This window comes from Scardinius erythrophthalmus, assembly GCF_964197995.2.
Source record: "Scardinius erythrophthalmus genome assembly, chromosome: 5".
Lineage (NCBI taxonomy): Eukaryota > Metazoa > Chordata > Actinopteri > Cypriniformes > Leuciscidae > Scardinius > Scardinius erythrophthalmus.
The window spans coordinates 16,538,145-16,552,901 of NC_138225.1; the positions used below are offsets into that span (position 1 = coordinate 16,538,145).

The 14,757-nt window shown below is 38.2% G+C and overlaps 1 protein-coding gene across 1 annotated transcript; it reads right to left on the reverse strand.

The window, feature by feature from the left end:
• Nucleotides 1-315: 315 nt before the first annotated feature.
• On the reverse strand, nt 316-12,994 carry tmc2b (transmembrane channel-like 2b; the record flags this gene model as incomplete). The annotated part of the gene is made up of 19 exons (XM_081364741.1): nt 316-727; nt 912-1,032; nt 1,123-1,201; nt 1,291-1,416; nt 4,511-4,750; nt 4,830-4,897; nt 5,448-5,576; nt 6,896-7,057; nt 7,199-7,378; nt 7,472-7,666; nt 7,770-7,917; nt 8,053-8,195; nt 8,288-8,386; nt 8,992-9,098; nt 9,197-9,278; nt 9,360-9,450; nt 10,952-11,101; nt 11,770-12,184; nt 12,952-12,994. 19 exons carry the CDS (start codon nt 12,992-12,994, stop codon nt 489-491), a joined length of 2,817 nt encoding a protein of 938 aa, XP_081220867.1. The 3' UTR covers nt 316-488.
• Between the last annotated feature and the right edge of the window lie 1,763 nt (nt 12,995-14,757).

Genomic DNA, 14,757 nt, shown 5'->3' on the forward strand with positions numbered 1-14,757 from the left:
ATAATAAACTTAAGAAAACAAATCTTATATTAACAACGTTGCATTTATTGTTCTGTGACACTGAAAGTTATTTAAAAGGTTCAAATTAAAGTTCAATTTATGTTTTCAGGTTTCCTCTTGATGCCTGCAAAATATTAAATATATACTATTTTTAATTTTTAATATTTAATTTATTTTTGACAACTATCCAAGCATAAAGGCACAACAAGGGGGATCATAAGAAGGGTATCCAATTCATGAATACATGTTTATTTCATATATTCCTGATCTGTTTGCAATAATAATGGAAATGATTTGATAAACCACCACAGACATGTATATCCATAAACCTTTTATTGCACTTTTTTAAATAGCATACAAATAAATTTTACACAAAAAATATTTACAACAACAGCACCACCTCACTGTTATAGTATTACAATTCGATTTGGATCCATATGTAGTATGACTGTGGAGTGTGTGTCTACAGTATATACATTCTTAAAGCCTTATCTTCGTGGTGGTGGTCCACCTCTCCCTCTTCCCATCCCTTGACCTGGTGGAGGTCCACGGCCATTACCTGGGAGAGGCCCGGGTGGCCTGGGACCTGGAGGGCGAGTCACTGGTGCCCGAGGATTTGCCGCAGCCAAAGACACATCTCTCTGAACATGTACCCCTTTCCCGGTGGCTGCAGCACCTGGTTTGCCAGTCACTTTTGGTGACTTGCTAAGCTGGTCAGTTGGTTTCTCTGTAATAAAAATGGCAAGTTTGTCACAGAAACAGACACTCCATTGTGAATGAAGACTGTTCCACTCTCAAGTTTGAAGATCACAAGAGTTTGGAAGCATCTCCTACAATGTGAACACCAGTAGGGGAAACACGGCAAAACAAACATGTCATGACTAGTTCAACGAGTTGTTTAGCCCACTGACCAGCCTCTTCAGCAGATGGAGGGGGAATCAGGGACTTGTTGGGCATAAGATCCTCCAGGTCTTTCATCACCTGGTTGGTGCTGTCCTTGTTGTTCCTCCTGTTCTTCTCCTCATCTCTTTGCTATATGATGGAGCAGAAAATATAAACCAATAGCTGACACTGCTGATGTCAGACAACTTTACCATCATTTACAAAAAAACGTTTACCAACCATTTGCATTTTGCGTTTTAATTCCATGTTAGCGTTCTGATATGCTTTGGACACAGCATTCAGGTAATAAATAGCCAACCTGTCAGAGACAAGACATACAGATAGTTTTATTAAATGCAAATAAATCATAACATTTACCTTTATATTTCACATTAGGTGACTACTCACACCATGAGCAGGACTGCAGAAATTATGAGGCCTGGATTGGATGCATAACCGAAGATGTCTGCCATAAATGGTGGCAAGTCCTTCTCTATAGTCTCCGTGATCACATCAAACATCTTATCTTTACCACTGTGGAGAGACGTGGATCTCATATTGCTCAGGACATTTATGATTCAACAGAAAAATTTAAATATGAGATGTGGTGGATTTTTAATGAATAAAATAGTAAACTGTATATCAAACTAATATTAACTCTAACATCTAACCTTACTTCCCTTTTTAGGCCAAACAAAACTAACACTTTGAAACACAGTGTACTAAAACGTTCTGTCCTGTGTTTTTGAATGTTGTATGTTGTGTTGCCATACCCTTTTGACTTTGGTTGTGTGAGTGTAAAAATAACAAATATGGGAAATGAAACTAGACAGATGACTAGGTTAGAATCTTGTGATTAACAATGAAGTAATCATTAAAACAAAGTTTGCTTTACCTAGTAACAGAAAGGTTTGCATATGAAGAACCAATTAAATTAATATCATTTTGCCATACCTCCCTATTCTATAAAAACTGTTGTATTCTATTAACTGGTGGGATTCTCAATGGAATTTGTCTGAGATCCTCCGCCCTTGCTTCTTCTTGGGAGAGATTCCCTGAGAACTGCTCGGGAACTCTTCCGGCCATGATTAAAGCATTTAAAGGACATTTGTGGAAGTCTGTTTGTCGATCATTGCTGCGCAGCAAGAAAGCTAGTTAGGGAAGCAAGTTAGTTAGGTAGACTATATATTGAACGTCGACTGGAGACGTTAGGGAACATCGATTGGAGACGACCCAGGTAGACTATATAGGGAACGTCGATTGGAGACGACCCAGGTAGACTTAGAGTAGGAAGGGAACGTCGATTGAAGACGACCCAGATAGTTAGGTTTAGGGAAAAATCGACGACAGAGTTCATGGTCTAGGCCCTATTTTGCTGGTCTAAAAATGTATGACAATTTAAAATATACATTTTTATTCCATATTGATGGACCAACATGAAACAAGCTTGTTATTATACTGTAGTAAGATGTTTTTGTAACATTTTAAGACATACTTGTTCAAAATATCCTGCAAATAACACACATTTATTTAATTACTGTTTTATAACCTCTTAGCTAAGTAAGTTGCAACCAGCTAAGTATTTTATCACATCTCCTGTATTAATTTGCCTTTAATCATGAAAGCTCATTTCCCCATAAATAAGAAAAATATCATGCATAATTGAGATTAAAAAGACATATGAAGTCATTATGAGATTAAATGTTATAATTTTGTACATTCTGTAATCTAAATAAATAAAAAGCCAAAATTATGATATAAAAAGTCAAAATTATGACACACTGTACTATATGTACATACATCATATATAGGCCTATAGCTGTAATCGAAATTATTCAACCCCCATTGCAAATCAGGTTTATTGGCATAATTTACAGACTTTCAGCTGTTTGCAATGAACAAAAATGTTTTAAGTGGTTTCCCCAAATTCAACTGAAATTGCAACTTTTAATGTCTTTTGCAGTCTCAAAATTCAACCCCTGAATAGAATCCCTCACAACAGCACAAATCTGCAAAACAGGTGTTGTCTCAAACACACCTGATGCAACTAATGAAGGGCTTCATTAGTTGCACCTGGTGTGATTGAGCTAGAACACATGAAAGATCTGAACTGGCTAGGTTTGTTGAGTGTCACGTTTGACTGCATATTAGAAATATGGCTAAGTCAAAAAAAATGATCCAAAAAGTTAAGTGAAGATATCATTGCTCTTCACAAACAAGGAACATGATACAAAAACATTGCAAAGGCACTAAATGTTCCTAGAGACACCGTTGGAAGCATAGTTTGCAAGTTCAAAGTTAAAGACAGTAGTTACACTATCTGGAAGGGGCAGAAAAATGAATCTATCAATGGCTGCAATCAGATTTCTGAGAAGACAGATTCAGAAAAAACCCTTGACCCTTGAGTGACTGAAAAGACCTGCAGCAAGACTTGGTGGCAACAGACACTGAGGTTTCAGCTTGCACAGTAAGGCGTGTACTAAATGCATGCGATTCCAGTGCCAGAACTCCATGACGTACAAAGCTACTGATTCAAAAGCACAAGAAAAGTGCTCAAAATCATATAAATAAGCTACAGAATGTTTGTGATTCTGTTCTGTGGAGCGATAAAACAAAACTGGAACTTTTCAGGAGGAAGAAGAATGAAGCATATGCTGAAAAGAACACTCTGCCTACAGTTAAGCATGGTGGTGGTTCGGTGATGCTCTGGGGCTGCTATGCATCTTCTGGCACTGGAAACCTGCAGCATGTGGAAGGCAAGATGGATTTATTGAAGTATCAGAAAATCCTAGGAGAAAACGTCATGCAGTCAGGGAGGAAGCTGAAGCTTGGGTGTCATTGGACCTTCCAACAGGACAATGATCCCAAGCATCCTCAAATTCCACCAAGGCTTGGGTGCAGAAGAAGTCCTGGAAGATTCTACAGTGGCCATCAGTCACCTGACTTGAACCCCATAGAAAATCTCTGGTGGGATTTGAAGAAGGCAGTTGCAGCACACACACTCAAGAATATTACTGAACTGGAGGCCTTTGCTCATGAGGAATGGACTAAGATTCCTCAGAAACGCTGCCAGAAGCTGGTGTCTGGTTATACATCTTGTTTGCAGCAGGTCATAACAGCAAAAGGGTGTTCTACTAAGTATTAAAGATGCTTGCCATGAAGGGGTTGAATAAGTTTGAGACTGCAGAAGTCATTAAATGTTACATTTTCAGTTGAATTTGGGGAAACCACTTGAAACATTTGTTGTGTTGAGCAATTTCAATTACTTTTGTTTGATTTTTTCAAGGCAAGCAGCTGAAAGTCTGTACATTTTGCCAATAAACCTGATTTGCAATGGAGGTTGAATAATTTCAATTACAACTGTAATTTCAACTTTATCTTATAATTACTTATGCATGTCATAATTTTGACTTTTCATGGCATAATCATGATTTACCAAAGCATGATTTCTTTTTCTTATGTGGCGTAAATGGGCTTCCATACTTAATACATGAATAGGGATAACAAATCTGTTCCTACAGGAATAATTTGTTCAGGCATTCTGTACTTTTCAACTTTTTCCCATTTTTGACCACAGTGAGCCTTTTCAAGGATTAGTACATAAATCTTTATATGGTTAAAAAGCTACCTGAAGGGTCCACAGTCAAAAGACGGTGGCAGGGTCATAATGGAGTAGATCACAGGCATGAGACTGAGGAAGAGGACGAGGAGGAGCAATCCCATGTAGAAGTTATTAGAACGCGAGGCTTTGAACACTCTCTCATGGGGAACGTTACAGGCCATCACTGCCCAGCACTGGTAATACATGGAGCTCAGCAGACGCAACACGTTTACTCCCACCAGCCCAGGGGCGTAAAATGCGCCCATCCTGAAACACACACATTATGTAAGGCCATCACACTGTCCATCGCCGAGATGCTGTGTTTTTACTCGCATGATCTACTTACCAGATCATTCCCTGGTTGAAGATGAGCCCAAGTACATTACCACTGATGTCAAACTCTCCATAAGATGGCTGCAGAAACACAAACACACATGCATAAATATCTGTATGCATGACAACACAGAAAGAGATGTCACAGTAAAAGATACCTCTCTCTCTCTCTCTCTCTCTCTCTCTCTCTCTCTCTCTCTCTCTCTGTAATTAAGTGCCCTGAATGGTGTAGTGTGTCTCTCTGTGACTCTGGTTGTAAAGCAGCCCTATCACCTATCCTGCCACCTTCTCATGGAGTTCAGTTGACCTCGGATGAATGAGTAGTATGTTACCTATATCGAGTAACAGGAAAATGAGGGCGACAGGGCAAAGCCATATAGAGCAGTCATTTCTGAGCACAAAAAACTTTTGATGCGAATATACTTAACCTGACATATTCACAGTCAGTCAGGTTTCTAACATCCGCCCTCTTCTTGATGGGAACGTCACATCATCGCTAAATTGCTAAGAATTAAACTTAACAACTAAAATGTGCATCTGACAGAGGTCATCCAACTGATACTGTTCCAGCTTGTTTACACTGTGTTACGTGAGTAACTTGAATAACAGCAGGGTGTGAGCTTGGACTTACAAACCCAGCTTCAAGATCCCAACACCAGCAATAGTTGAGGAATCTCACAATCACGGCTCGTAGGAAGTCCCCTATCAGAATGGTCAGGTATGTCACCTGGATGTCGGATACGGTGAGCTTCACAAACTCCTGTGAGCAAATAAAGCAGTACATTTTAACCATATAAAGCCTACTGTATTATGTTTGATACATGAATTTCTAAGGCCTTTGAATTATTAGCATGAATCAAACATTGCTGAGAATCCTGTTGCACACAATCTACTGCATGATTTCGGCACTCTGTTTGATAGATCATACTTTTTTAGCAAGTAAAAGGCCTTTTAGTAAAATTATTTTATATTTGTAAAACTTTTGCATTGTCAGTAATATTTCAAGATTAACATTTACTAGACTGAAGCAACTTAAGTTCTTGTTGCACTTGTGCGTTTGCGCACAAAAGTACCTCACAAATCTGATTTCAGACAGACTTCTGAGGCAGCGTAACGGTTTAATGATTTAAGGCATAATAGAGGGAGCATTGGTGAAAACAAAGTTAATATTTTATATCAATAGTAATTTCTTGTTAGAAATGACATCAGAAGTGGCCAAACGTTGGCCAAAAACGTACATTTACACACAAACCAGCAACCGCAACTTTCAGACAGCATCTTTATTTCTTAGCTGAACTGTCACAGAATGGAAAGCACGGGATTGTGGGATATTAAAGTCAGCGAAAGATACAACTATGCTGCCTTCAAAAATCGAACAGATGAAGGTATGTCAGGAGGAGACAGGAAGTGAAGCTAACATTGGATTCAGACGTTCCTTGATGCCTTTCTACCCCGGAATGCATCCTCCGAAGGCAGCGCTTAAGCTTTCAGACGTGGGCCCTGATGATCTGGTTCAGGTGTGTTTGATTGGGGTTGGAGCTGAACTTTGGAGTTCGCCACCCCTGCTGTGACTATTTCACACTCTATGAACCGTAAAAGCCTGATGTATCAAATATGATAAATGCAAACTTTGTTTTAGATGTACTTTTACATTTTAGGGTTAAACTGTTCCATTTCAAAAAAAATATTTTTGTGACTAATATTTTGTCAAGCACTATAGGGTCAGTGTTGCCAACTTAGCAACTTGTCAGCTAACAACAAATATAGTGATATTTGGACTGCTGGTTAACATGTAATCGGTTACTGTGACATACTTGTTCCATTTTCTGACAGAAGATATGTAGCTTTATTGGACATTAGGCTATATATTATATTAAAATACATGTGAGCACGGATTAGGAGAAAAAACGGATGTAAAGTGCTGACAATTGGCGCATTACGTCATCCAGCGACATGTAGTAAATTTTTGAGCAGGCTTTAGCTACTTTCCATTGAAAATAGTGCCAACACTGTACATGTTCAGCACTGACTGTTACTGATAACTTTGGTGATGGTGATGTTGTTGCTGACGGTACCTACAATGCCAACTTCTGTTTCCCAGCATGGCCCCCTGATGACATCAGCTGGGGAGGTGATTGGAGGGGGAATGTTTTCTGTGACATTGTACTGTAAGGTGTAGTTGTCGTAGTATTCTTTAAGAGCCCAGATGGTTTCATTTTTTATCTGTTTCTCATTTTCAAGCTGTGAACATACAATACCAAAGAAATGATTCACATAAAATGTAACAGGTATATGTGTAAGGGCTGATCCCAAAACTCTTAAGAAGAGTAATATCCTCTTTTTTCATTATGTTTATGGTTACTATACCCTCTATGGTCATACCTTTGCATTGACTTCATCAAACAGAGCAAACAGAAAAGTGTACAGGTTGCCCAGAAAGAGGGCAAAGATTCTGGCCAGCTGCCATTTTAGGGCGATTCGAGGGTGATAGTCTTCCAGCTCCCCTATGACCTCAAACAGAGGTGGACACACCAAGCCCAACAGGGACATCACAAGTTCAACCTGACCGAAGAAGACACAGAGTTTCACAATTTCCTTCTTTTTTTTTCATGTACCATCATATTAATAAATTGAAAGATAAAAGAAAAGGGGTACCTCATTTTTTTGAAGCCACGTCAGTTCATTCCTGTCCTTCTTGGCAAATTCTTGAGATCTTTTGACCACAGTGTAGATGAGGAATCCACTCCCACCCAAGCAGCACAGGATGAGAACGTTGGCTAGGACACGTAGAAAGCGGCGCAGGTGAATGTTCTCATCCTTTAGGTTTTCCTGCTCATCCACTATAGATTCCTGAGGAAATATGACTCAGTTAATGTTTGATTTGATCAGTCTAGCTATGCAGAAGTTTTCACAGCACAGTGTACCATTCTTTGATACGATTGCTGTTATTAACCTTGAAGCTTGTGGTGGTGGATGCGAACTTGTTGTCAGCTGTCTCTGGGTTTCCTATAAGGTAATCCCAGCTGGTAAACAGCTTCCAGCAAAAGGTGAAGGCACTATCCTCTGCTCCATCTCCTCCTTCATTGGCATTTCTTGCCATTCTAGAAGAAGGAAGGCCATTAAAAAAAGAAAGAAAGAAAGAGGCTCCACATTATCAGCAAAAAGAGAATTTTCAGTGAGCAAAACCCTAAACAGAGTGACACTGTCAATGCTGCAGATGTAGTTATTAGACTCACGTTCTGATAACCACCATTAGACTGTAGCCAAATATCCCAACACCAACCAAAAGATATGACAGAGGTAACCGGAACTGCAGGAATCCGATACTTCGTTGATTATTGTAGAAACCATAAAACATAACGGAGTACTTGCAATAACCCTGTGAAAAAAATGCTAAAGGTATAATCCAAATAAGACAATAGCAATCTTACAACCTCTTTTACACAGAATCCAATAGTGAAAAATCCTTACGCCAAACTCAAACAGGACAGAGTAGTCCATGGCAGTATCCTGTTCTTCTCTGGGGACTGTTTTTCTGGGAAGGGAGCCGTAAGGCATGCCCATCAGTACCTGCAAAGAGAAAGACACAGATCATATTAGTGTAGCTTTTATTTAAATTTTCTCTTTTATGACATGAAGGCCAAGTATGATAACCCATACTTGGAATTTGTACTCAGCATTTAACCCATTCAAGTTAGTGCAGTTATTAGGAGCAGTGAGTAGTGAACAAACACTGCAAACCGTGTACACACACAACCGGAGCAGTGGGCAGCCATTGCTGTGGCACCCGGGGAGCGATTGTGGGTTGGTGCTCAAGTGCATTTCATTCATTTCCTGCTGGTATTGAGAATCAAACCCGCAACCTTTCGGTTACCAATCTGACCAATCACGGTTTCCACAAAAAAAATATCAAGCAGCACAACACTGATAATAATAGGAAAAGTTTCTTGAGAGGCAAACCAGCATATAAGAATGATTTCTGAAGGATCATGTGACACAAGACAGGAGGAATGGCTGCTGAAAACTCAGCTTTGCCATCACAGGAAGAATGACTCTTTAAAAATATATGAAAATAGAAATTGTAATAAAATTTACAATATTACGATTTTTACAATAAACGGTAGTGTACATTGCCTAAAAGGTGTTTAAACAAAGACATTAGCATCACATCTCACCTCTGGCATAACAACAAGTCCAAACACAAAGCCGAAGAGAACAAGGTTTAATCCATACATCCACCGCAGGAAAATGAAGTAGGAGGCAACAGATGACCCAAAGTGACCTTCGAGAATAAAACAGTTGAGAAGAGAATAAGAAACACACTGAACTCTGAAAATACAGATTTCGATACAAAAGAAAAATAAACAGAAATGAACAGACTTTCCACTTCTTTTATCCGACTCTCCCAGGGAATGCAGGCTGTCTTGAAGTTTTCAAAGTCTCTATTGAATTTGATTAATTTCTGAGAAACGAATAAAACAAAAAATATTCAGTGATTGCATTTAAAATGTAACATGTCACTATGGAATATTTAATGCTGTACCTTAGCCATCATGACTTTGAATGCATAGAGTCTCCTTCCTTTTCCTTTGCCCAAAGCCCCTTCAAACTTTTCTACAAACCCCTGGGCTTCTCTAACAGGTGATATAAATAGAAACTTGTATTAGCATGGAAATAAAATGTATGACACAATATCTAAACAAACTTTCTGTTTTTGTTTCAGATTTTAACGGGGCATGAGTATTTCTCTCTGTCCTGTTGGGGTTGTAATCTTTGCATGCTGCTATACATGTGTAGACGGACCAGTCCATTGACTTACTGGCTGGTTCTGCGTTTATTACGCAGCATGGCCATTCAGCATTGTATAGTAAGCACCAGAGATAATACTAGGAACAAATATCATGTTTCACTCACAACCTTCACACTCTGTAACTTGAGCCTACAGCCAATTAATTAACTCATCAATGAATAATGAATGTGAATGGTCCAGATGGACACAAGATGAACTAATTCACTAATAAACGGATATTACTTAAAGGGATAGTTCACCCAAATGTGAAGCAAAAGAAGATATTGGGGGGGGGGGGGGGGATTGTCCATAAAATGAAAGTCACTGAGGTCCAGTGTTGTTTTAGACCCCTTTGACTTTCATTGTATAGGCAAAAGAAGAGAAGAAGTCATACGGGTTTGATTTGAAATGACATGAGGGTGAGTATATGATGAAAGAACTTTCATTTTTGGATGAACCAACCCTTTAATGTTTTCACATGGAAATAGTATGGGTACCAGTGTAATTGTAGTTAACTGAACTAAAACTCAAACCTACAAAGCACCTCATTATAACCCGTGGTGGACCATATCGACATCCGTGTATTGTTTGGACATGACCACATAACCTTTTGGCACTTGGTACATGAGATCTCTGAAGAGAATTGTACCCAAACATGCATGCAAAGACTGCCCTCAAGAAACATCAGCATGCATAAAACAGCATCAAGCTCATGAAACTGTAACATTCCACTCACCAAACAGAAGTTACCCATGAAGCTTTGCCAAGTGAGTGTCCCCTATGTGGCACTGTTTCTTTCCCTACAGCTTCAGGGCCCATGTTATTGATGCTTTCTTGGGCAGTGTGTCAGTCTCTGCTAACTTCTGAGGGCACTTGTCCAAACTCTCGTTTGTCACCCACACTGGTCAATTCCACTGGGCAGTCTGAGGTAAAGGTTCAGACGGAGGCCACTAGGTAATGAATGCATTGGCGTAGTCTCTGTGTCAATTGTTTTATCTCAAAGTGCAATCGAGCGCATTTTGGATGATGGTGATTCTTTACCGAAACTTTTTAAACTTCAAAAGCGCCATGTTGTCATACTGATCCTAATTCAAATTACTTCCATGCTTCCTAAAAATAATTTTCAGAGGCAGTAAGAATATGTAGCCAATAAGAGCTCCTTTAAACATCAGCTTAAAGTGCATTAAGAAACGTGAAAATGCAAGAAAGCAGAAGCACAGCAACTTGTAAGCTTTAATGAAGCACATAAACAAACATGAAACTCATGCTAAATAAATGAACTTCATTTGAGTAAGAGGTGACTGAAACAAGAGCTCAAACAATGAGTAGCAGGAAATCCGTTTTACTTCAGGCATTTGAGTTTCCTCTTCATGCGCCAGGGTTTGTTCCGAAGTGTCGCTATCAGCTTTTTCTTCTCCTCCACTTCCTCTTTTAGTCGGGCCATCTCTCCCTCAGACAGAGACTCGTCTTCTGAATTGTTGTCTGATGATGAACTGCTGCAGAACAAAGCCGAGACCCAAGAGTCAGCAGTCAGTCCTTTAAGTCCAGTTTAACAGTATATCCCACAAGGATATTGTTGTTTTGGTCAAGTCAAGTCAAAAGTTCTAGTGAGCAGGATGGCCATGAAAAGCACTTCCAGATCATCAGTTGGAAGGCAAAAGAAAAAAAGAAAAAGAATGAAATGTCCAACTGAAACCAAAAAATGTATAGCCAATAACAACAATACTACTTTACATTGGTTGCTATAATTCTCTATAATATAGTGATGAGTCTATATATATAGGAGTGAATTCAGGTTGATTGGGACACTTTTTCCAAGTCATTTCAATGGCAAAAAGTGTCCCAATCACCCTGAATGGACCCTATACAAAGGTTTAGTGAATGATTAAAACTTTAAATAAATTAAATAAATATAATATTTGTATTTATTTATTGCAATACAATCAATACAATACAATACAATATTATGATAACAACACTTTTTCGGTTGTTCAGAGGTTTTAGTTCCTTGGCTGCATTTTACCACAAATTTTGTAGTATGAATAGTTGAGAATATTCAAAAGTTCTTTTATGGCAATAGATGTGTATGGCTGTGGAGGTAATGAGAAGTGAACGGCACCGTGTGTGTGTGTGGCGTGGAGAGGGAGGCTAGAGAATACTGCACCTGCTGTTTTTGCCTTTGTTCTTTTTCTTATCCTTATCTTCCTGTTTATCCTTCCCTCCTTTTCCTGCTGCTTTGCCATTCCCCTTCTTCTCCTTGACATTCTCCACCTCTTTATCCTTCTTAGTTGTGCCTTTTTTCCTTCCTTTTCTTTTATCTCCTTTCTCCTCTTCGCTCTCCTCTTCTGAGTCATCTTTCTTGGCAGCCCTCTTCTTCGCACCTGCTGCTTTCTTTCTTCTTCCTTTCTGCTCTTCCTCGCTCTCATCTTCACTTACTTCCTTTTTCTTTCGGCCTTTCCTCTTCCGTGGAGTCTCCTCCTCTTCGTCGCTCTCCTCCACGCTATCGGCAGGCTTGGCTTTCCTTCCTCGAGCAGCAGGCTTCGGTTTATTCCTGCCTTTTGCTCTTCTTTTTGAATCCACTGAAAATATAGAGAAAATGTGTGTGTATGTGAGAGTGTGTGTGTATATATATATATATATATATATATTCATATTATATTTTAATCAAATACAATTTTTTTACAAAATACATTTTGTAAGATCACTGCATGACATGCACATTCAAAATAGTAATTAAAAATAATACAATAATATTATCGAATATTATCAAAAGTAAAATTATAATAAATAATAATGATAAACAATAATTATGTTAATAAAAAAATACATGAACAAAAAAAAATTCAGTCATCTTCAAAACGTACCGTCACTTCCACTATCATATTCTGCATCGATTTCCATCCCAACTGTAACACACACACACACTGAATTAATATCAAGAGAATTTCTTTCATTTTAAAAATACTGTCACAATAACACAACTATTTACCATCCTGTCAGATGAGTGCACTTCATGGCATACATGATATATTGTGTTAATCATTAAAACAATTAACATAAATTAGGTAAACCTGTTAAATAAGGGTCATCATTCAAAAACTCACACACAAACATATAACAGCAGGAAACACAACAGCACAACACATGCCTGCCAGTTGTAAAATCATCAACTGCACTACATCAGAAAATAAAAATTATATCAGACCATTAAATAAAAGTTGCAAATAGTTACCCAACCAATATGTAGATGGATGCGCTTGAAACGAACAGTCTACTAGTATACACTGAATCAAATTGAATCAACATGCATTAGAATGATCCTCTTCTGATAATCAAATCTACTTACCATCATCCACGGTTATCGCAATATCATTTTTTCTGCGAGGCATCTTGCCGGTTTGAGTTTGAGTCCAGCTATTCAGTCTTGCGAGGCATCTAGAGCTGAAGACACACCTGACTGTCAGGTGGGTCTCTGCTAACAGGCTCTCCACTCCTAAAAAAGGAATCAAATGTCTCCTTGACTCCTTGAGAGCCAGCAAACAAAACGCCAGTGTACAGGGCAGATTCAAGATTCAAATAATCAGAGAATAATCAAGGTGTCTCTCATGATACCTAAACACAAGCAGGTCGGCTAAATGAAGTACGGCAAGTATACCCGAGTTTCATGATAAACACCTGAAAATATTTTTTCTAGAAAATTATATCAGATTGTAAATAATGTGAAGTTCTGATTAAATTAATGTCCTTTACGACAAATGTATCATTCTTTATGTTAATAAGACTTTTGGACCTTAGTAAAAACTAAAAAGTTATATAGTTTAAACATGTTTAACTTTGGTTAAATTTGTGTCTTTGTTCTTTGTGTCAACAGGAAGTTCTAACCTTCTTGTTCAGACACAGCGCAGCAGAATACCATTAATTGCTTTGAGTTAATTATATACAAGAGGTCTACTAAAATAACATCAAGTAACAGAACTACATTCACACAGATCAGATATCCAGCATATAAAAGCGGTTTCTTTGTAGTGACCATGAGTAAGGAAGGTTCACAATAAACGCAAACACACTGTGAAAACTGTAGACTACTTTTTGAGAGTTTTTGAGTTTTACTTACTTCCAAAAGTTGAGATAACTCTATTTAATTTGATCAATTCCAATACATTGGACAAATCAATTTGATAAACACACTAAAGAATTTACAAGGTTTTTACAGTAAAGTTTAATTTATGATTAAATTTATAATTTAATTAATTAAATTATTCATTAATACTATTATGAGCCCTAATGCTATCACTATCACTTGATTTCTTACTAAAAGAATTTAAAATGAGCTGTATTTTCAATTAACAATGACTACCTAAATGAACAAATAAACAAAATCTCAAATGACTCCTGTTAATAGTTAATGACGACTGCCCATGAATTATAAATGACCATTTGCATTGTTAATGAAACTTATGTGCCAATTTTCTTATAAATAATCGTCAAGATTTGATACAGGGATATCATAAGGTTCCAAAATGTACATAAACATTGTAAGATCTCTTCGATCCATCTTCAAAACAGGTGCTCTTTATATATTCTTATATTCTTTAAGGTTTTTTTTTTTTCACCATCCTCTAGTAGGTTTGTAACAAACTCCCCTCACTTAAATGGTACACAGCGTAACCCCAAACAGAGCAGCATGGGCCGTGGAATGACAAGTGAGTCACATGCATCTATGCTGCCAAATCTGTGGCTGCTGGAAAATAATCCAGGACATTAGACACCCCTAGAGCTGAGAGCAGATTTGAGAATACAGTACTGCGCATGGAAATGTTGTGGGTCACCTGACACGCTGATCAAGATAAAGCTGCATGGATTTGAGAATAGGAAAACAATGAAATGGAGACGTAATGTTGGGCAAAGCCAAGCCGTCAATCGGTTCAAAAATGATTTCGCTTCCAGATCTATGGGGGCTAAGGGCCGGTGTCTTGACGAATAATGCTACCTAAAAAATTCTGCTACCAACACTATTTTTGCATTTTTTAAGGGTAGGTTTAGGGTTTGGGGTAGGTATGGATGTTAAAAAAGCCTCAAAACATGTCACACCACATAACTATAACGCTGGTAGTCTGATAGGTAGCGATTTTCAATGAGCAGGGAGCACAAA